This window comes from Microcaecilia unicolor, chromosome 4, assembly GCF_901765095.1.
Source record: "Microcaecilia unicolor chromosome 4, aMicUni1.1, whole genome shotgun sequence".
NCBI classification, from domain to species: Eukaryota; Metazoa; Chordata; class Amphibia; order Gymnophiona; family Siphonopidae; genus Microcaecilia; species Microcaecilia unicolor.
Genome location: NC_044034.1, coordinates 62,346,997 through 62,371,343, shown reverse-complemented (window position 1 = coordinate 62,371,343; position 24,347 = coordinate 62,346,997). Strand labels below are relative to the sequence as shown.

General features: G+C 41.6%; 1 protein-coding gene across 1 annotated transcript in view; it reads left to right on the top strand.

Moving 5' to 3' along the window:
• The window catches only part of LOC115469596 (centromere protein J-like), a 141,035-nt gene that overhangs the window by 25,642 nt on the left and 91,046 nt on the right, over window positions 1–24,347 (top strand). Inside the window, exons 4-5 of the mRNA XM_030202391.1 lie at window positions 7,903–8,044; window positions 12,590–12,695. Of these exons, the coding sequence (XP_030058251.1) occupies window positions 7,903–8,044; window positions 12,590–12,695 (248 nt within the window). The remainder of the gene's footprint in view (window positions 1–7,902; window positions 8,045–12,589; window positions 12,696–24,347) is intronic.

Genomic DNA, 24,347 nt, shown 5'->3' with positions numbered 1-24,347 from the left:
AAAACCTGGCACCAGTCTTTAGAATACCCAAACAACAAAAGTTTACGTTTTGTCCAGTAAAAAGGAAAATCCTGCCGCAATCTAGATTCATCCTGTGGGGAGACAATGTCAACCCTGGAGAGGTAATATAAAATAAGAAGTCATCCACAAACAAAGCAATCTTATGCATGTCATCTCCCACCTCAATTCCCCGTATATCTCCCAAAGACCAAACCCGTTGAGCAAGTGCAGCAATGGAGAAAGGGGACAACCCTGTTGAGTATCCCGTTCTATTGAAATGGTGTTGGTGTACCCACCGTTAGTACGGATCCAAGCCATTGGTCCTGCATTTAATTGTTGTAACCATCCTATTAGTTGCGGCCCAAACGCCATAACCAACATAACTTGCCAAAGAAAGGGCCAAGTGAACCTGTCAAAGGCCTTTTCTGCATCAGTAGCTAGAAAGGTCACTGGTTCTGCACAGTCCCTAACCAACCTTAGTAATTTCAGCGTCCTACAGATATTATCAGTCACTTGTCTCTGGGCTGGAATCAGGACTGATCCTGGTGAATAAATGTAGGAAGCACCTGACCCATCCTATCTGCCATCACCTTTGCCAAAATTTTGATATCTACATTTATAAGGGAGATCGGTCTATGTGAACCACAAACCGCTGGATCTCTGCCCGGTTTCAAAAGTACAGAAATGCCAGCCTCTCGCATGCTCTCCGCCAAGCGCCCTCCCTCCCAACTAGAATTGCCTATCCGGAGAAGGAGGGGGCTCACCTCCACACAAAACACTTCATAGAATTAACACTAAAACCATCCAAACCCGGAGTTTTGCCCCCACCCAACCCCTTTATCACTTTCAAGATCTCTTGATGGGAAAGGGAGCCTCAAGAAAAGCCTGATCAACCTCCGAGAGGCATAGGAGAATTACCTGAGAAAGATTGAATTTCAGAAACATTTAAATTGAGATCCTAACTACATAATCTATATAAATAAAAATGTAAATGTTCGTTTGTTCAAAATCTTAAATCTCCGAAAGTTCTTCACCGATTGCTTTCAAATTTGGACACAACGTTGCATTCGAATAGGCGCATGTTTTTATGTCACAGCTGTCGTACTCGCGGAGCAGAAGCAGTGCGACGAGTAATTGCAAATCAAACTGAGGAACAACGGGCATCAGCGAACGAGCGAAACAGACAAACAATGGCTCAAATACGTGCCGAGGAAACAGCACAGTGACGTGCAGCCAGACTTGATAATGCATGGTTGCGAGCACGGCGATCGCGTTCTGCAGCTTCAGATCTGCTTTGTTCTCAACAGAATCAACGCGACAGGCTGACAGTGGCTTAAATCTCCGAAAGGTCTTCACCGATTGCTTTGAAATTTTAACACAACGTTGCATTCGAATATGCGCGTGTTTTTATATACCTACAATTGCAAATCAAACTGAGGAAGAACGGGCATCAGCGAACGAGCGAAACAGACAAAAAATGACTCAAATATGTGCCGAGGAAACAGCACAGCGAAAAAAATCCCTCGAGGCTCTTGATCGATCATTGCAAGATTTGCGTGGAAACATCAGACCATTTGGGAACACATTAATATTGCTTGCAGGACATTTCAGGCAAACATTACCTGTAGTTCCTCGATCCACACCAGCAGACGAAATAAATGCTTGCCTAAAATACTCTACTTTGTGGCAACACGTAAAGACGTTAAACTTAACTACAAATATGCGTGTCCAACTGCAAAACGATCAATCAGCTCAGATATTCTCACATCAATTGCTGAAAATTGGGAATGGAAAGGTGCCGGTTGATCTGACCTCAGGACGAATTTCATTGCCTTATAACTTCTCCAATTTAGTGACTTCAAAAGAACAATTGGTTGAAAAAGTATTTCCCAATATTCTAACCAATTATAACAATCACGATTCACTGAGTGAACGAGCTATTCTTGCGGCCAAGAACAAAGACGTCTACGAACTGAACAATATTATTCAGTCTAACATTCAAAGCGAGCCACTCACATACAAGTCCGTCGACACTGTCCTGGAAGCAGATGAAGCGGTTAATTATCCAACAGAATTTTTCAATTCACTCGATCTGCCAGGGATGCCACTGCACGTACTGCAATTGAAAATCAGCGTGCCAATTATCATGTTGCGAAATATCAACCAGCCAAAGCTTTGCAACCGCATGCGGCTTGCAGTAAAAAAATTAATGACCAATGTCGTACAAGCAACAGTCTTGACAGGACCTTTCAAAGGTGAAGATGTCCTCATTCCTCGCATTCCTATGATTCCAACAGATATGCCATTTCAATTTAAGAGATTGCAATTCCCAATTCGATTGGCATTTGCAATCACCATCAACAAAGCTCAGGGCCAATCTTTAGAATTCACCCGTTTACATCTACACACGGATTGCTTCTCACATGGACAATTATATGTTGCATGTTCTACAGTCGGCAAACCAGACAAACTCTTATCTCTGCACACACAATGGAACAACAAAAAATATTGTATACCCACAAGCATTGTGAAATTAAACATATTAGAAACGTTCGCTTCCTCTTTTCTTTCTTTTCCATTTAACCAGACTGAGCCACAGAAACCCGTGGCCGGGTAGAGCTAGTTTCTTACAGTATTGAATAAAATGTTCAAGAATCTCCCCATCCATGTAGCGTAGGGATCCATCCAGCCCTTTAATCTTCAAGATCGTGGCCCCTCTCACCTTGTCCTGCAAATTTCTCGCCAACATACTACCAGACTTATTACCAAATTCAAAAAACTTCTGTTTAAGCAAATGCCTCATGAACTCTACTTTCTCTTCCTGTAAGGTATGCAGTTCAGCTCTACATTGCTGTAAGTGATTCAAAAGCTCAACCGTGGAGCATCTCGGATGTTGTCTCTAAATGTACTAGTTGAGCTTGAAGCCTAAGCTCCATTTGTTCCTGAGCTTTTTTTTCCTTACGTGCACCCCACTTAACCAAGTGCCCTCTCACCACCGCTTTCAAAGCATCCCATAAAGTTCCATCCAAAACTGTGTCATTATCATTACTGTCCAGGTAGCATTTCATGACAGCTCTAATATCTGCACAAACCACTGGGTCCCTCAGTAGGTATTAAGTCTCCAAAAGGTTTGGTGCATCTCTCCAGCCAAGGCCCCCATAGATATCCAAACCGGGGCACAATCAGAAATTTGGATGCTTTTTATATGTGAATCAACAGTCTGTCCCCATAATTGCCTACTGCACACATCTATGCAAGTACATATACCTTGTGTGTAGGAGTAAAAAGAGTACATTGTTGTTTCGGATGCTGTAAGTGCCAAATATCCAAAAGATCCAGTGATTTCATTAAATTAATTTCGAGAAGCTGAGCTAGCCTCAGCTTGATCTAGTGTCATCCCATGTGGCAGGTTAAAATCACCCCCCAGTAGCCACATACCTTGAGTGAATTTAGAGAGAGCTTCATGTATATCATAGGAAAATTCCCCCAGCCAATATTCGGGGCATATATATTTATGAAAGTATAGCACTGCCCAGTAAGCCAGCTTTTAATTGCTAAGCACCACCCAAGAGGATCTTTGTAAATACTGTCATGGACAAAAGGTATGCCTACGAACATAAAGTGCTAACTACCCCCCCCTTTTTTTTTTCTCCCCAGAGGGATCAAAATGCATATAGCATTTAGTGTACAATCTGGATTGTAAAAGATGCTGATCCCGTCTCTGGATATGTGTCTCCTAAAGCATATAAGTCAGAACATTCAAAGCTTTTAATCTTCAGATCATATCATAGATATTTCCCCAGAACCTCAGTGATGTTAATCACTACCAATTTCAGGCTTTAGCGTTATATACAACATCAATATCTTCACCGGTTCTTTTTATATATATATATAGCCTCCTCTTATAGTTAGCGAAATATCTCAAATTAACTTATCTTTTCAAGTTTGTTTAGTTTGTCGGACCCAGGGGATCATCTGCCCGACATGCACGTTTCGCCCAAACATGGGCTGTCTCAAGGACATTCCCCTGCAATACACAAACCAGAATGTTACTAATTTCCCCAGTAACATTCTGGTTTGTGACATTGTTATTACGTATGGCTATATATGTTTTTATACTTGTTTTGTTTTCATAGTTTGTACCCCTGACGCAGCCTGAGGGCGAAACGTGGCCACGTCGGGTATTCCAATAAATGCATTTGATTCCACTGCTTTGTTGTTTTTTATATACTGTTTTGTAAGCAATTGTGTGCCTTTTTGTTTTGGCATCTGTGTTTAGACAGTGGAGGAGAAATGGGTATTGGTACTTGGGACACTTCAGACAGTTGGGAGGTGAGACCTTTCCCTCATTTGAGCAAGCTAGGCGTGCATGGCAAATCCCCAACTCACAATTTTTTGCTTTCCTTCAAGTGAGAGACTATATTCTGGTAGCCGAGCACAAGCAACCTTTACGCAATTGGATTATCTATTTTTACAAATTCCCCCCGGCTTAAACAAATTGTCACAATGGCACCAGCTGATTCGGACCACTAGGAAGGCCCTTTACCTGGCGCAGCTGGTGGAGACTTGGAGCAAGGACATAACAGATCCTGTATCAGTAGACATATTGGGTGCTGCATTTTGGAGTTTTCATTCTGTGACGCCTAATGTGGCACTCAAGGACATCCAATATCGCATTATGCACAGGGGCATAATGGAACGCGAACGCCCATCTCCATGGACGTCTATCTCTGAGAACGGGCACGTGAAGGGGCTGGACAGACCGTATTTTCGAAAAAGATGGGCGTCCATCTTTTTTTTTGATAATTCGGTTTGTGCCGGGCAAATGCATCAGATTTGTGCGGATTTGAGCTGGGCGGTATCGTTTTTCAGCGATAATGGAAACCAAAGGCGCCCAGCTCAAAAATGAACAAATCTAGGGTATTTGGTCGTGGGAGGGGCCAGGGTTCGTAGTGCACTGGCCCCCCTCACATGCCAGGACACCAACCGGGCACCCTAGGGGGCACTTGTAACAAAAAAAAAAAAAATTAAAATACCTTCCAAGTCCATAGCTTCCTTACCTTGGGTGCTGAGCCCCCCAAATCCCCCCCAAAATGCACTGCCCACAACTCTTCACCATTACCATAGCACTTATGGCTGAAGGGGGGGCACCTACATGTGGCTACTGTGGGTTTTGGGGGCGGTTTGGACCGCTCCCATTTACCAGCACAAGTGTAACAGGTGGGGGGGGGATGGGCCTGGGTCCACCTGGGTGAAGTCCACTGCACCCACTAACAACTGCTCCAGGGACTGCTGCGATGGAGCTGGGTATGACATTTGAGGCTGGCATACAGGCTGGAAAAAAAAGTTTTGACAGTTCTTTTTTTTTTTTTGGTGGGAGGGGGTTAGTGACCACTTTTGGGTGTCAGGGGAGGTCATCCCCGATTCCCTCCGGTGGTCATCTGGTCATTTAGGGCACTTTTTTAGGACTTCGTGAAAAAAAAAAAGGGTCCAAAAAAAGTGACCTAAATTCGCGCTAAAAACACCTTTCTTTTTTCCATTATCGGCCGAGCGCGCCCTTCTCTCCTCGGCCGATAAACACGCCCCAGTCCCGCCTTCACCACGTCTCCGACACTCCCCCGTCAACTTTGTCCGTTTCCATGACAGATTGCAGTTGGAGACGCCCAAAATCGGCTTTCGATTATACCGATTTGGGCGCCCATGGGAGAAAGACGCCCATCATCTCCCGATTTGGGTCGAAATATGGGTGTCTTTCACTTTCGAAAATGAGCTGTATTACCAATCAAAAAGGGAGAGTCATGGGGCTATGGGCAGATGATTTTTGTGTCAAATGCAAGGCTCATGTGGGCACTTTTCTATACTCTTTTATGGAATGCGGTAGTTTGATACTGCTTTGGTCATGAGCTTTGGGGGTCTATTGAGAATACCTTGCTATGCACGCCCGAGTGGTCATATTCGGCAATACTGTTGGGATGCGCGGGTCCCCTCAGGGGCTGGGAGAGGCACAGTGTAAGTTTATTCTAGTAGCCACCTTACTTGTTAAAAAATGCATTCTGCAGGCTTGTTTAGACAGCACACCCCCCTCAGTAGTTGTTTGGTACGGCCTTATGCGTGAAATGGCCAGTTGGTTACTTACCTCCCTTAGGTACTCTACCTCACTGGGGCAACGCCAGTATCGTGACCTATGGAACAGAGTCTCTTCTTTGCTTATGGTAGTTTGATACTGCTTTGGTCATGAGCTTTGGGGGTCTATTGAGAATACCTTGCTATGCACGCCCGAGTGGTCATATTCGGCAATACTGTTGGGATGCGCGGGTCCCCTCAGGGGCTGGGAGAGGCACAGTGTAAGTTTATTCTAGTAGCCACCTTACTTGTTAAAAAATGCATTCTGCAGGCTTGTTTAGACAGCACACCCCCCTCAGTAGTTGTTTGGTACGGCCTTATGCGTGAAATGGCCAGTTGGTTACTTACCTCCCTTAGGTACTCTACCTCACTGGGGCAACGCCAGTATCGTGACCTATGGAACAGAGTCTCTTCTTTGCTTATGGTAGGTAGAGCATCCATCTGAAGATGCTACCCCTTGATGACCATCCTAGTCCCTTGGGTGAAGGTAGAAGGGGGGTGATCCCAATTCTGACAGATACAAATGAGTAGGGGCTGCCCCTTAAATACGTGATAGTTGGACAGTGGAGGAGGGGGGTGGGGAGTTTTTTCAGTTAAAACTTGAGTCTGGCAAATCTCTTATGTTTTGTTTTTTTCTGAATAGTGTGTTTTTATAAAGAGGCTAAGCAACTATTTGTAAACAAAATCCTTTTGTATAGGTTGCAATGTGTTGTTATGATTTACCTTTTATGATTGTCAGTTTTTTTGCTTCTGACTTAATAAAGATATTAAAAAAAAAAAGCAGGACACCTGGCTAGATACCTTTGGCCTGACCCAGTGTGACAGTTCTTAGCTAAGAAATCACAGATTATCTACTTCACTACATGCTGTGTCCAGAGCTTAAGATTCTAAAAAGTCAAAACAGAAGTTCTCATAGTACTGTAATTGTTAAAATTAAGTTTCCTTTTCATCTTTTTAAGACTAGTACACATGAATGGGTTTATGTCCTCCTACCAACAGAAACAAACAGAGAAAGAGGTCTTTGACTCTGCTTCCTTATAGAGGTTGATGCGGGAGGAAATTAGGCCATTTTTTTCATCTCGGGCAGATGGTGCAGATGTCTGATCTGGTACAGTTTTAGAGTATGATATTGGTGATTGAAGCCTCATTTACTTTCCTAGAGGCCTGGAGACCAACTCTTAGGAAGCTTCCAGGTGACTGTCCTTATGGGCTGGTTCTCCCTTTCCCCTTGAGGGACCAACTGCTGGGAGGATTGTGGTCTTAAAGTGGTGATTGGGCTTATCTAGGGCTAGTTACCTTTATGGTCTTGGAGAAGTCGCCCAATTCCCAAGAGAACAAAGCTGTTTGATTCCCTCACCAACATTTAAATCCTGACCACCTGCAGCTTTTCAAAATTTTAACCAATCTCCTTCCCTCTTCTCCAGACATCTCCTCTTTTGAGGGAGGCCAGTGGTGTGTGATGTGCCAGACCCGTAGGCTGACAACTGTGGCTATGTCTCTGTGTTTAAGTTGTGACTTCTGGGTAAATGGAGATCTTGTAAGAGCAAGCTGGAAAAAAAGCCCAAGGAAGATCTGATAGTAGACCCGGATCCATGAATCTTTTAGAACCTTCTCCTTGATCTAGACCATCAGGAAAATTGTGTGCGGAAATGGGAAACTGGATTTCAGCTTTAAGATCTAAGCTATATCCACTGCTTAAGAAGGAGCTCTGATATTAAAAAAAAACTGTTTTCAGTCACTATTTAAACTTGAAGGTGACAACTTTTCATTATTTTGTAGGTGAAAACTCCATTTGTGATGAGCCAAATCCAGATCAATCACTTGGAGAACACACTAATTCTGATCTGCATGCTGAGAATGATGATTTGTTTCCAAGCACTAATGGAAAAATATATTCAGAAACAGCTCACACTGAAGAAAGGTAAATGGATGATTTAATATTTTGTGTGTGTTCGTGTGTTTACAATGCATTTTTCCTGTTTTCTCTGTGTTAATAGGTGGTGAGTTATTAATGTTAGCACAGGTTTCATTTTAACACACAGAATCATGACGGCAGATAAGGGCCAAATGGCCCATCCGGTCTGCCCTTCATCAGTAACTACTAGCTCTTTCTTTTCATAATGGATCCCACGTGCCTGTCTCACACTTTCTTAAATTCTGACACAGTCCTTGTCTCCACAACCTCCACCTGGAGGCCATTCCATGCATCCACCACCTTTTGTGTGAAATAGTATTTCATGCCCTCTCGTTCCAGAGTTTTCCTTCATTTGGAAAAGGCTCATCTCCTGTACAATAACACCACTGAGGTATTTAAATGTCTTTATCATATCCCGTTTCTCCCGCCTCTCTTCCAGCGTATACATACTACTAAGACTCTTAGACTACTTCGGGATTGGTGGAAATATACTTAGCTGGATCAAGTGTTTTCTTACCACCAGAACATACCAAGTAAAATCAAAATTAAACTTATCACCTCCCTGGAAAGCAGACTGTGGAGTACTTCAAGGATCACCACTATCACCAACACTTTTCAACATAATGATGATCCCACTGGCCAAGTCCTTATCAAAGCAAGGCCTCAACCCGTTCATCTATGCAGACGATGTCACAATATACATTCCCTTCAGACATGACCTAACAGAAATCACCAGTGAAGTCAAACTCGGTTTGAACACCATGGACTCATGGGCAAATTCTTTTCAACTGAAACTGAACACTGAAAAAACACACTCTCTCATCCTCTCATCTCAGCACAATACGTACAAACCCACAACCTTAATCACCCCAGACCACACCCTCCCTATATCAGACAGTCTGAAAATACTCGGCGTTACAACCGACCGCAGCCTCACATTCGAGAGCCAAGTGAACTCTACACTAAAGAATGTTCCACTCAATGTGGAAACTCAAACGCGTAAAACCTTTCTTGCCGAGGGAAATATTTCGCAACCTTGTACAATCAATGGTACTAAGCCATGCAGACTACTGCAACGGAATCTATGCGGGATGCAAAGAACAACTTATAAAGAAACTCCAGACCGCTCAAAACACAGCAGCTAGGCTGATATTTGGTAAATTGCAATTTGAAAGTGCCAAACCCCTCCGAGAAAAAACGCACTGGCTTCCACACATTACCAAAAGCCTTGAAAACGACTTACGACCACCTCAACTTCCAGAAAACACTAAAAACAAACCTGTTTAAAAATTCATACCCTAATGATCCAACTTAAATGTCTGATCTCTGCAACACAACAAAACTAAAGTACGTAATGGACAAAACACAACTCTCCCGCTGTACGATTCCCTAATGTGGCTGTGCCACAAGAACTTTACCTACCAAAACATCACTTTGTATTTGTTCACACTGGTGTCAGCAAGCGCCTCTCCGGTACTATGTAAGCTACATTGAGTCTGCAAATAGGTGGGAAAATGTGGGATACAAATGTAACAAATAAATATAACGCTTATGGGAATTTCTTTTTAGAGAAGGTTATCAATATGGATGTAGAATCACTATACAGCAACATTCCACATGCGGATGGCATAGCTGCATGTGGGAGACTCCTAAAAACATCCACACTGGACCATCAATACTCACCAGAAACTATTACAAAATTAATCAAATTCATTATAACTCACAACTACTTCCGCTTTAACAATGATATCTATCTACAAATGATGGGTACCAGGACAGAACCCCAATATGCCAATCTTTTTATGGCTGAGCTGGAAGAGACATTTCTGAATACATGCCAGACCAAACCTCTAAAACACTACTGGTACATCGATGACATTTTTATGATTTGGACGGAAGGGGAAGAAACTCTGAAACAATTTTACTATTCCTTCAATACATACCATCCAACAATCAGATTCAAAATTGACTACTTCCCAGAAAAAGTCAATTTTTTGGACACCACAGTCTCAATCAGTGATGGATGTATACAAACATCTATATACAAGAAACCCACAGACAGATGCAGCTACCTCCACAACTCCAGCTTCCATCCTTCACATACAAAAAGAGCCATTATTTACAGCCAAGCCACAAGATACCACCGTATCTGCTCGGACCCAGGGGATAGAGACAGACACCTTGAAACCCTGACTGCATCCTTCAAACAGGCTACAACCCCAAAAGTAATCTCCAAGAATATTGCCTCCTCCCTCAAAACACCCGGGGAAAGTCTGCTACAGTACAAAGAAAAAAAAAGCCACAGACAAAATCCCCCTTGAAGTGACATACAACCCAGAGCTGGAGAAACTGAGGAAAATCATAAGAGACCTACAGCCTCTACTCCAGGAAGATGAATTACTGAAAGAGATATTCCCATCCCCACCAGTGCTTGCCTTCCGACAGCCACCCAACTTAAAACACAAGCTAATCAGAAGTAAACTCCCAACACAGACTGAAAAGGAAAAGAAGGGCACATTTCCCTGTAATACATCCAGCTGCAAGCTATGCCAAAACATTTCACAGGACCCCACAGTCATTCACAAAGAAAAGATATTCAACATAAAGGAATCTTTCACATGCTCATCTTCCAATGTGGTATATATCATTCAGTGTAAAAAATGTAACGAAGGATGCTATATTGGAGAAACGGGCCAGATGCTTAAGACAAGATTCAGTCTGCACAGACATCACATGAAGATAGCCGGTGCCAGTCAGGTTCCCACCCCGGTGGGCCAGCATTTTACAAGACCAGGACACTGCACCAGTGATTTCATAGTTAGAATCCTGAAAGGTAACTTTAAAACAATACAGGAAAGTAAGACTTTTGAAGTCAGAATGATTGAATATTTTGACAGCCAACAGACAGGACTTAACAAAGATCTGGGTTTTCTAGCCCATTATAAACCATATAATTGTATTTCTCTGTTTATCACCCTCCTCTCACCTACCCACACCCATCCTGTTAGAATATCAATGAAATGCTTTGATGTCCCCATGCATACCTCCTACCCACCCCCACCCTCCCAGACTGTCAAAGTAATGCTTGGATATTTCACTTATATGTACTATCTGCTACCACATTTGCTTATTTCTGATCTGACGAAGAAGGGCAACCTTCGAAAGCTAATCAAGAACTGTATTAAGTTATGTCTAATAAAAAAGGTATCATCTTATTTTCTTTTCCATGTTTTATTTTGTTTGATTTCTGTTGATAACCTTAAGAGTGGACTAACACGGCTACCACCTCTCATTTTTAGAGAAGAAAAGGCCTCGGATTCTCTATAGCCCCAATAGTTTATAGTTCACAGCCCATTTAGGATTTTATTTTTTAATCACTGTAGGAATCATGTGACTCTTCCTTCCCATTCATTTGAATTATAGTTGTTTACTGCATCCTCTGTCTCATTTGTTGTGATAAAGTTTGCCTTCCCCACCCTCCCGAATGCCTGGAAACACACCACTGTTGTTCACTTTCTACAGTATTCCTTATTTGATACTAATATGGACTGCTATGAAATGCTTCCACTATAGCATTTATTTTTCTCAGAACTTCTAGAAGGGCCCTTGTATTCTCATCCAACTGTTTTTGTTTGACAGTGTTCTCAAACCCTTGGTTCCTGCCTTAATACTATTGAAGCCTTATTCCTGTCCCTTTTTATTGTAGCATGAGATGATATATATCCTGATTGGCACCTCACAAAGAGTGCAGATTTATCTCTGGTGTGTCATTGCTTTCCATATATTTCCTGATTTGATTTTGAATATATATGTAGAATTGCATCTTTTTAGTCTCCAAGAGCTAGCTTTCTTGTGTGAAGTTTGGAGGACCTTAACCAACCTTTAAATGTACTGGGGCCCAATTTGACCAGGTTATCTGATCAATTTCACATGAAGTTATGAGAGCCAGATCTGGCTGTTCATGTAATCTAGCCAGGAGTATGAATTATGAACCATGTAATCAAACACCAATTAAAGCCATATTCAGAGACTCCCCCCACCTCCTGTGGGCTCATTGGAGACGAGTTGGTGTGCGGGGATTAGGTAAGCCAACCTCTAGAGTACATTTTTAAAGTGCAGGGCTTTGGGGAGTAGAATTTTGTATCACCCCAGGCTGGGGGAGGAGATGTATCAACCCTACTAGGTCAACACTAAGTTGATGCATCCCCCCTTCCTCTGGGGGAGGGGTCCAAGGACCCTTTAATTTTCACTGGCTGCTAAGTTCCTGGCTGGCAATATGTGAGAAATTCCTTTCCAGGTTTAGCTAACAATGTAAATGAGCCAAAAGCTCATTTGCATCTATTAACTACATTTTGTGGAAATGGGTACAAATCCTTGAACATTTTTGTAGGTTAGTATGTAGGGCTCTGTTTGAGAGATGCAGCTGTTAGATTTTGTGATGTTCTGAATATATGCGTAGAATGAAAATAGCTGAAAAAATATTTTTGAGGAATTTATTTGCCCTGGTATATTACAATATGACTCATTATGGACTGTTTTGAATTCCAAAAGGCCCATTCTATCTGGTATTAAAGAAACAAAGCAAACATTTGAAGAGTTCCTAGATGAACAGATAAAACTGGAAGAACAACGAATGAAGCAGAGAGACCAGCTACAGGTATGCATTTAGTTGTTTTATATGTTAGGAATTGTAGATTTATCAATAAAGAGTTAATTTGTACATGCCTTTAAAATGGAGATCCTTAAATCATTTTCCTTTTTTAGTACTTCTGAACTAAATTAAAAAAATAAAAAGACAAATCTATCTATGTGTAATCTTTCTAATCTGTCTCTTTTCTATTTTTCTAATCTAATCTCTTTTCTATCTTTCTAATCTATCTAATATCTAATCTGTCTCTTTTCTGTCTTTCTAATCTGTCTTTCTAATCTAATCTGTCTCTTTTTCTAGCTAATCTATCTCTTTTTCTGTCTTTCTAATCTCTCTATCTTTGTCAACTACACTTCTCTGACTGCACCTGTTCTCTGGATGAGACATAAGTACATAATGCTATGCTTGAAATAAGATATTTGGATAATATGCTTGTTATCCAGTGAATGTTTTTCAGTTATTGTGCACATCATCCAGGTCTAAGAATGCTGTTTCATTTCATTACTTGTGTAATTTATTTTAATTTAGTTTTCCTTAGCATTTAGCTACACTGTTCTGCACAAGTGGGTCTCCTACCAGCAGATGAAGGTAGAGAAAAAAACTGAGTTTTACCAGTGACCTCACCAATATTAGCTCTTGCTCCCTGAAATGATCTGGTATTTTTTCTACCTCAGCAGATGATAGGTTCTGCTGTCTGGTGCTCCTGCTCCCTGTCTTAACTTACTGTTCAACTGGCTGCAGAAGCACAGCTTGGTTGAGCCTAATGACCACTCTCAGGTTATCCAGTGCCTGGGCCAGAACTGGTCAAGTGAGGAGCACAGCTCTGCTTCCCCTAGTTGTGCTTGTTAGCGACTACTGAGTGAGGCTTGTGGCTCAGTCTGCTCGATCATGCCCAAGAGGTGTGGTCCCCATTTCCCCATCGTCCTTGCCCATTCACCCTGTTTGGCTGTAATACCCCTGGGGTCCCCTGCAGCTTCCAAGCATTTAAGGAAAAAAAAAAGGCTTTGCCTGTATTACCTTTATTCCTATGTAAAGGGAATAAGGCTATTTAAGTTAAAAAAAAAAAAAAAAAGACTCAAAATAGCCTTGGGGGGGGGGGGGGGGGCGGGGGAGGAGGAAAAGAGAGAAAGTGGGAGAGGGGAGGTCTGCGGAGACATTGGAGTGTCAGGTGGCTTGAACGGCGGGGCCCACAAGCACTAGCCACATGGTCAAGCATGCCTGTAAAGCCAGCAGATTAGTACATCTGCCGGCTCTATTTGTCCCTCTTGTGATGGGCTGTTTCCAACATCAGAAGAGGGGGAGGGGGAGCTGCTTCCTCCTCTCCCTGCTCTGATGTGTTGGGATTCACGGTCCTGATGGCTTAAGCAGGAACAGAGCCCATATTTCCCAAGCTTGTTTCTCTTCTGCTGCTGTTTCTTTAGTCTTAGGGTGGGGTGGGGGGAGGGGGCATTTCCTTGCCATCCACTCCAGGTTCACCTTCTGGGGTGGGGGTGGGGTCTGATGGAACAAGGGGGATTTTTGGCTACAGAGCCTGACCCAAATGGTCAAACAAGCCCTGCAGGAGGAAGATGGGCCCTCAGATACTAGTGGGGCCCCTAAGGGCCTGGATGTCTCCAGCAGGTGCCCCCTTTCAGTGGCCAAATGCCACAAGGACATAGCTGAATCATGAATGCTCCAGGACATCTGGACAGGACCTGGATGTCTTCTCTGACCCTCGGTCCCTCTCAGACTAGAGGACTCTCCCATCCAGAAGGAGAAGGAGCAGTCCCATGTGGTCTGGCTCTTCTGTCGTGAGGAGCTCTCTCGTCTTATTGATGAGGTTAGAGACACTTGGGATGTTCATATCTCCAACTGCGGACCCTACTGAGGGATATTCTGTATTGGAGGGCATTTCAGGACCCCAGAAGCATTTTCTGCTTCAAAAGGCTCACTCACATGATGCTCACAGAATAAGGGGGTCTGGACACTTGATTGCCTTTACTTCTTTGCCCCTGACCAAGTGGAGAAGTATTGGGCAATACCCCAAGGTTGATTCTCTTCATCACTGCTGTCACCAAAGCTACTGTGTTCCCGTTTAGGGCAGCTCAGCCCTCCAGGAGCTCCACAATAAGTGAGTGGAGCAGCAGTTGCACTTGGCCTTCTCAGTGGGAGCCTCCAATGTACAAGTTGTCATCTGTGGCGGCTGTGTGGTACGTGCCATGCTGTGCTGGCTGCAGCAGCTACTGAAGTCCACTGAGGTATTCCACCTGGAATCTGGAGTGGCCTTCTTGGTTTCTCAGTCAGTGTGCTCGGCTGTGGTGGGCCATCACAGGCTGTGACTCTGTCATTGGGTTGCAGATGCTGTGTTCAAGAAGCTCCTCAGTCAACAACCTTTTCGAGGGTGTTTACTGTTTGGGGAGGGCCTGGGGAAGTTGGTAAATAATATGGAGGAGGCTTGCCCCCTTCTTCCTGAGTTGAGGCCAAAGGGTTCTCGGTGTTCTCCTGTTTCCAGAAGTTTCTCCAGGGGAGAGAACCATGTTTGGCCAGTTCGGCGTACTCAAACCCAGGCCTGCACTTCAGGGAGGCTTTTTCAATATTTTGGTTATGTTTACAATTGGAAGAGAGTTTAACAATAATGCTTCCATATTTCCTATGCATCAATAAACAATTCCACCATATGTAAATGGATAATGTTTTTTTGTCTTTCCAGTGATTTGATTTATTATTTTTAGTGCAACTGAAATCATAAATTGAGTAAGGATTCTTCTTCATCTGTAAGAGGATGAGCTAAAGAAACTACTTTCTAAATAATATATTGAACAGACAATGATTCTTTAAATTTTTTATATATCTAGAATTTTAATCCATACTTCAGCCCAGAAAGGTTGAATATTATTACATTCAAAGAATGTGGATGAAAGACCCATGTTTGCAAGACCAGCTTAAGTCTTCCTTGGATAAACCACTTTTCATTGATTTTTACTGGAGTCCAAAGAGTGTGATGTTGAAGAAAATGTAGTGATTGCATTACTGAAGATGACAGTGATGGATGTGGACCTTGAAGCCAAAATATGTTCCATTGGTCATCATTTAGAGATGAATCGATGTCCTTTTCTTAGGCTGTTTGAGCTTTTAAATTATAGTTCCTTGCGTTAATTTTAAAAGATTTATAAAAAAGAGAAGCACCTATAGTCGCTATGTGTTGGCTTGCTTGTTTGTTGAAAATCATATTATATTGATTGTGTAGTTTAAATAAAGTTTGGAATATGTGATAATTAGAGATTTTAGCATGATGTTGTTCTAAGTATTTTAAATGTCACTTTCAAGCTTATTTTGTTCAGCTTTTTGTTGATGTTGCCAGTTAATGGAAAAACTAATAATAGCCCCTCTAATGGAGGCTTTTAGAGCATCCCACCAAGTTGAGGTAGATGTTTTTTCTATTCTATTATGGTGACAGAAGTCTTTGATAGCAAATTTAACAGTATCATGAAAGCCATCTTCATTGAGAAGGGTGGTATTGAACCTCTATTGAAAATTCTTATTTTGTGGTGGTAAAATTTCTAATTTTAATTGAATGGCTCCATGTTAAGTAATAGCTAGAATATTAGAGAATAGGACATTTGGGACTAAAGTATTAGAAATTAAAAAATAATCTAGGCTTGAGCGGACTTTTGTGTGATGGTGAGTAAAAAGTAAAATCTAAATCAGGAGGATGGATTAGCCTCTGTATGTCATAGAGATTCATTTCTTGAATAATAATATTTAAGGTTTATCTGCTTTTGGAGGAAGAAGCTGGACATCTGGATTTCCATAAAATTAAGTATAAGATTAAAATCATCTCTTAGAATAATAGGATTGTTAGAAAATTGTGCTAATGTACTGTTTTGAAAAAAGGATTTGCTTTAGGCACATATATGTTACAAAATATAATTGGCATCGATTCTATAAGTGTGTTAACGTATACCCATCTGCTTCAGTGCTAGAACTATGGGATTTAATTACCAGTGGTAGAGAGGATTTATAAAAAAAAAAATCTGTCCCTTTTTTTTCTTTTTTTAACCTAATGCAGGAGAAATGACTCCTAAATAATACTTATTACGCTTCTGAAGATAATGCTCATCATCTAGGTGGGTTTCCTGTAAGAAAAGAATATCTGGAGGCAGTTTTACCAATGTGATCCTAAAATTTATGTCTCTTAAAAGGACTATTAAGTCCTTTGATATTTAAAGAAATCACATTAAGAGGACCATTAATTTTGATTAATATGGTCAAGAAAGATGACTTGAACAGACAGAGAAGTAGTATTGTGAAGTTATGACTGAAATATGAAAGCAATGAGTTGTGAAAGAATATAAATACATTGCTCATAGTATAAAAATTGAACCAGTTAATAACCGTGACTAACTGTGAGTGTGCCATCATGAGAACAGGACAGATTACATGGAAAATTTGACCCTAAAATTGAAAATGAGACCTTTGTCAGATGTTATGATTAAGTTAGTTGAGGTAGTCACAATACTATCTATAATGATAATATTATATAACCATAATATTAATTGAAAACCTGGGGGGTCACGTGATGCCAGAGGACTGAGCGGTCGTCTGTTAGCTCGGCTCACCTCATCTCGTCTTTTCTCTTATAATGACGATTACGGCACCTTGATATCATCTTAAATAGCCCTGTGAGCCAACCGAATGTGTGCAAAAACAAATGGTGTGTTATTAACGGGTGTGTAGGAGCGGAATGCCAGTGAAAGCTCGGAAAAGGAGAAAGGCAGCGCGGTGAAAAGCAAGATGGCGTCACCGGTGTTGCCAGCACCTCCAACCCCACCGTTGCGGAGTCAAATCCTAGCTCCGGCGCACGAGGACATGGTGCAAGTATCCCTAAAGCATATGTCGCAGTTATTGGATGATAAACTTGCCAAGTTACTCGCAGGCATGGATGAAATCGGGGAATGTATCACCAGCCACGTGGCCAGAATACAGCATGCAGAAGAGCGTATCTCTGCTCAGGAAGATCATATGGTAGCAGCAGAAGGGCGTATAGGAGAACTGGAGACGCAAATCCGTACGTTGGTAGACCGAGTGGAGGATCAGTAAAACAGGGGCCGATGGAATAACATCAGGATTGTGGGTGTTCCTGAGTCTGTCCCTGATGTGGAGTTGAAAGCTGACAGAAAGCTGGCTTCCCAGACAACTGGGCCTAGAGCCGGAGATGGGCATGGGTCAGGTGGAGCGGGTCCATCGCATCGGGCTGCGAAGGAAAGCCAACGGGAGGCTAAGGTTGATCATTGCAAGGTACCTGAATTATGCTATAAAAGCAAAAATTCGTGAGCAATATAAGAAACAGCGCAATGTGGAATTTAAGGGAAATCGGATATTGCTGTTCCAGGATTTTTCTGTCAGTCATGGAGCAGAGGAAGGTGTTGGCACCGTACTGTACTAAGCTGTTTGAGAAAGGAATTAAATTTGCATTCCAATACCCAGCAAGGGTACGGATTACCCATAACAACCATACTTTCACTCTAACAAAGGCAGAGAATCTACAAGCCTTTCTGAAGAAGTTACTGAATGTACCAGAAAGGGCCGAGGAGGTGCAGGGATGGCCTGGTTAAGGAGGACATGGAGTGTTATCTTAATTTGATTAGCCAACTAATAGACTGTTGCAAGCTAAAAAATATGATTATAGAGTGGAAGAAGCAAAGTGATGTTTTTCCAGCTTGGATGATTAGTTTAAGAATTGGTCAGTAAGCGGATCTCGCAAAGAATAAAATATATACTGCATAGCACATTGATATTCACACGAGATGAGGGGGTGCGCATACTTCACCTCCAGTATAGAATGGTTCCTGGACCCAACATGGGGGTCTAAGGGGATGGGATTGACAGGACACTGGTCGGTTGTGGAGGGTGCGTGTCCTCCCCTCCCCCCTTGAAACGGCAGAGAAGGTTTCTGACCGGAAATGTTGTGCCACAAATGAACGGCAGCAACGTGCCGACACGAGGGGAATGAACCTATTTTTGTCAGAGAGATGACAGTTGGATCCAGACATAATAAGTACTGTCACTGATTGCAGTTAATTCATTTATTGTTGGGTAGGGGTTAGCACCCCTTGGGGGGGGGGGGTGGATTGTTAGATTGTTTGTTACTTCATGCTATTTATTTGCCTTGGTTACAGTGGGAGGAGGCAGGGGAGGGGGTTAGTGTTGGAATGTATTGTATTTTACATGCATTGCCTGTCACCAATTTTTCTCTGTGATTACTCTGTGACCTCTGATGTGAATTTCCTAGAGAGGTCACACCCATGCAACTTCCTGTGAGGGTTAGGCACAGCACATGAAGCTCATGATCTCTCCTAACCTGAGAGAATTCATGGTGTGAGCATCCATTACCATCTAAGCACATGGAAAGAGCTGATAATCCAAATGTATAGTATTATGTATATATAAGCCTGTCTGAATATAATCTGACTACAAACTGTGAGTAAACAGATGTTTTGTTACTTCAACTTTAAAGTGACTCAGCAGTGAATTATTCTGGAGTGTATGAGAGAGATGAAGAAAAGAAATTAACATTTCTAAAGCTGAAGCTGTGTGTATAAAAATCTGCTAATTATTTACTACAAATAATCCAACAAAAGGGTTATGGGCCCAGGGTCCAGGAATTGAAAAAGAAGAGAAATATTACCAGGCAGTAAAAAAGCCACATTTTTCTCTTAAGTTTTAAAAGAAAGATTCAGTCTGTCTCTCTCTCCCCCCACACACCAAACAGCAGGCAAGGCTAAGAAAATGGCTGAGGGAGGAAATTCACCATTTTTCCACTCTCTCAAGGTGCCTAAATTAACTGAATTTAATTATCAGCAGTGGGAACTAAGATTCAGATGTCTCCTTCAAGCAAAGAAACTAAATATATGCTTAGACCAAAACAGAACAGCTGAAAATATGGCTGAATGGGACAATGCAAACTATTATGTGAAGTGCATGTTTTTGGAAGCTCTCTCAGAGAAACAAGCCATATTAGTGGAGGGAAAAGATACACCAAAGGACATTTTATATAAACTGAGAACTATGTATGCAACTACATATGCAAAACAGCAACCAAATTGGTTAGCAGAGTTGAATGAAACCAAATTAAGGGATAAAAGTAAATGTAATGATCACATTATGCATCTTATGTCTTCATTTCAAAAGTTAGAACTTTCTGGAATTCCCATGTGTGATGCATTGAAAAGAGCATTTCTTTTTACCTCACTATCAAAGAAGTTTGATGTTTTTAGGTCTGTAAATGAAGCCATTGAAGGGCAATCTTTTGAACAGGCAGCATCAAAACTAAGGCAGGAATGCATAATTAATGATTCTGAGGAGATGTGTTCTCAAAGTCAGTCAGAGAGAAATGAAACAAATTTCTTGGCAAAGAACAGAGGAAGGCGGAGCTATGGGAAAACTCCACCCAAGGGCAAGCTGATTTGCTATTCATGTGGAAAGGAAGGACATGTATCTAAATGGTGTAAGGAAACACAAAACACTCCCTCTAGCTCACCTAAGTCAATGGAACAAAAGAATTCTCCAACCAGGAAATGTATGAAGGACAATAATAAACATAAGAGCTTTCTAATGGCAGAAAAATCTTTGACTATGGTAAATAATAATTCAAATGAAAGTACTTGGATTTTGGATTCGGGGAGCACATGCCATTTAACCAATTCTAAGGATTTCTTTCAGGAAATGTGTCCAGAAGAAGGTATTCTTAAAACTGCAAACGCAGGGACTACTCAGATCCAAGCAAAAGGCATTGGATTCTTAAAATGCAAAGTGTCTAATGAAGTTAAAGAAATTCCTGTAAGTGATGTCTTGTATATTCCCCAAGCAGTTTGCAATATGCTTAGTGTATCTACATTAGATAAGAAGGGATTTGCGATTCATTTTGAAAACAGTAAGTGCACAATCTCTAAAAATGATGAAGTGTATGCTGAAGCTTTTATGCATAATGATATTTATAAACTGAGCATTTCAGGTGAAGCCTCACATATGGCGCAAGTAAGGAAGAATGATGGTAAATGTAGTCTGGAAATCTGGCATCGCCGCCTGGGACATCGTGATTTTAAGGTGATCCAGGATCTTTACAGTAAGCAACTAGCCACTGGCATTCAGATAAGTGCAGATGCTGGTAAAATGGAGAAATGCATAGACTGTGTTACTCAAAAAGGTGTAAGACCCTCATTTCCTGCATACACAGGAAATAGGAGTAATAAAGTACTGGACTTAATACACAGTGACTTATGTGGACCGTTTAATATCCCATCATTGGGAAATAACAGATTTGTGCTAATATTCTTGGATGATTTCTCTAGATACTGTGTGGCCTATTTGCTGAAAGAAAAAAAGTCAAGTCACAGACATGCTGAAGAAATACGTAGCCATGGTGAGCAATAAATTTGAAAGAAAACCAAAGGTTCTTCAGACCGACAATGGTGGTGAGTTCATTTCACAAAGCATGCGCACATTTCTAGAACAAGAAGGCATTCAGCATATCACAACAGTAGCTTATACACCAGAGCAAAATTCTGTTGCAGAGAGAAAATTTAGGTCACTTGTGGAAATGACCAGATGTATGCTGTCAGATAGCAATCTCCCTAAAAGACTATGGGGGGAAGCTATTCTCACAGCAGTGTACCTACAAAACAGAATGCCAACTAAAGGCGCTGAGCGCACACCACATGAGACGTGGCATGGTAGGAAGCCAAACCTGTCACACATAAGAACATTTGGAAGTACATCATATGCTCATGTACCAAAGCAAAGAAGGCATAAGCTGGATTCCACAACAGAAAGGGGCATTTTAGTTGGCTATGCTCCAGGACACAAAGGATATAGAATTTTGAATCTGAAAACTGGCATTGTTGGCATAAGACATGTTACATATTTTGATGAAAACAAAAGGGTTGATAAAGGCTGGATTATCCCAGATGAGCCTTATCATCCAGAATATGAAACTAGAACCATAATAGACATGCCAGTGCATATAAATGCCATACCAAGGCAGATGTCTGAAAGCAACTCATCTGTATCTAACGAGGAACAGGCAGAGGAAGCAGACACAGAAAGGATCATTGAAGAAGACAGTACAGTTGGAGAAGGGGAATCAATTGGAGAAGGACTCTCAGATTTTGAGGATGCGGAAAGGTCAGACCAACCTGTTGTCAGACGCTCATCCAGGGAAAACAAAGGTGTTCCACCCCCAAGACTGTCTTACCTAACAAAGTCAGCAGAAGCTCAAGAGCCCTTAACATGGGATGAGATTGAGAAAATGCCAGCAGAAGAAGCTGCTGAATGGCGTAAAGCTGCACAAGAAGAAATTGATTCATTGCATAAAAATAAAACTTGGATTCTTACAAAATTACCTCCTGGCAAGAAAGCTATAGGATGCAAATGGGTATTCAAGTTAAAAAGGAATGCACAAGGAAAAGTGGAAAGGTATAAAGCCAGATTAGTCGCAAAGGGATATCTTCAAAAATATGGAGAAGATTTTGATGAAGTGTTTGCACCTGTAGTGAAACACACGACAATAAGAACACTTCTGAGCATTGCAGTCTCAAAAGGCATGCAAGTCAACCACATTGATGTGAAAACAGCGTTTCTTCATGGAGATATAACTGAAGACTTGTACATGGAACAGCCAACAGGTTTCATAAATACAAAACAAAGACAGCTAGTGTGTAAATTAAACAAAGGTCTTTATGGATTAAAGCAAAGTGCAAAATGTTGGAATGACAAATTGCATGAAATATTGACAAATTTAGGATTTAAGCAAGGTGAAGCAGATAAATGCTTGTACACTAGGTGCAGAAATGGACAATATGCATACATTTTAGCTTTTGTTGATGATCTGCTCATTGCAAGCGAAAGTGAGCAAGAGTACAAGGACATTGTAAAATATTTAAACCTGAATGTTGAGATAAAAGAACTTTGTAATGTGTCATACTATCTTGGTATAGAAATTGAGAAACAAAATGATGGTTCTTATCTTCTAAGCCAGAAGCAGAAAATAAATGAGCTTATTGAAAGTTTAGGTATGCAAGATGCCCAAGTTGTAAGCACTCCCATGATCACTGATTTTCTGAAGGATGAAACAGTAAGAGAACCTTTACCAGATAACATCCAATATAGATCAGCCATAGGTAAGCTTTTATATCTGACTACCACATACAGGGCTGATATAGCAAATGCAGTAGGAATTTTGAGCAGAAGGGTCAGCTCACCTACCAAATCAGATTGGACTGCAGTTAAAAGGATGGTAAGGTATTTAAAAGGTACCATTGATTGTAAATTAAAGATTTCAGCCAATAGTAATCCAAAACTAATATGTTACTGTGATTCAGATTGGGCAGGGGATCATTCTGATTATAAATCCACAAGTGGATATGTGTTTATGTATGGAAATGTACAAATTTCTTGGGCCAGTCATAAACAAAGTATTGTGAGTCTGTCTTCTACAGAAGCTGAATATGTGGCCGTATCAGAAGCATGCAGAGAACTGATGTGGATTGAAAAACTTTTGCTGGATTTTGGAATAGATGAAAGAGACCAATCCAGATAATGGAAGATAATCAGAGCTGCATCCGACTGTCACAGAATGACAAGGTTCAGTCACGCACCAAGCACATCGCAACGAAATACCACAACGTGCGAGAGTTGGCAAAAGAAGGGGTCATCAGTCTAGACTATTGTCACACCAGTGAGATGACAGCTGACATCATGACCAAACCGTTACCCAGAGAACATTTTGTGAATCTGCGAATAAAGCTTGGACTTTGTGTGAATTAATAATTGCATGACAGTTATGCATGAGAAGGGGTTTGTTGGAATGTATTGTATTTTACATGCATTGCCTGTCACCAATTTTTCTCTGTGATTACTCTGTGACCTCTGATGTGAATTTCCTAGAGAGGTCACACCCATGCAACTTCCTGTGAGGGTTAGGCACAGCACATGAAGCTCATGATCTCTCCTAACCTGAGAGAATTCATGGTGTGAGCATCCATTACCATCTAAGCACATGGAAAGAGCTGATAATCCAAATGTATAGTATTATGTATATATAAGCCTGTCTGAATATAATCTGACTACAAACTGTGAGTAAACAGATGTTTTGTTACTTCAACTTTAAAGTGACTCAGCAGTGAATTATTCTGGAGTGTATGAGAGAGATGAAGAAAAGAAATTAACATTTCTAAAGCTGAAGCTGTGTGTATAAAAATCTGCTAATTATTTACTACAAATAATCCAACAGTTAGGTGCTCTTCTTTTTTGGGCATGATTGAGGGAGATAGTGCCTCAATCAGGGCGAAAGGTGGGGTGGGATGGAGGGGGAGTTTGGAAACGGGTGTGTGGATTTTGTTTCGCTTCATAGGGATCTGTGCCGGGATGAGTGGGGGTGCGGATGTGGATATGCATGTGAGGCTGTTGGGGAGGGATGTCTGGTATAAAATTGATGTATTGAGAGTGAGTGAGAGGGGGGTATGGGGAGGGGAGGGAGGTTGGGGAGTGGGGAAGGGAGGTCGAAGTTGGGGTTCCAGGGGAAGAATAGGGGGCTGAGGCTGAAGAATGAGAGACTTGTTGCTGTAGTGCGGTTGCTATGCTTGCAGGTGAAACATGAATGGCTTTCCTTGTGGAGCGGCACTG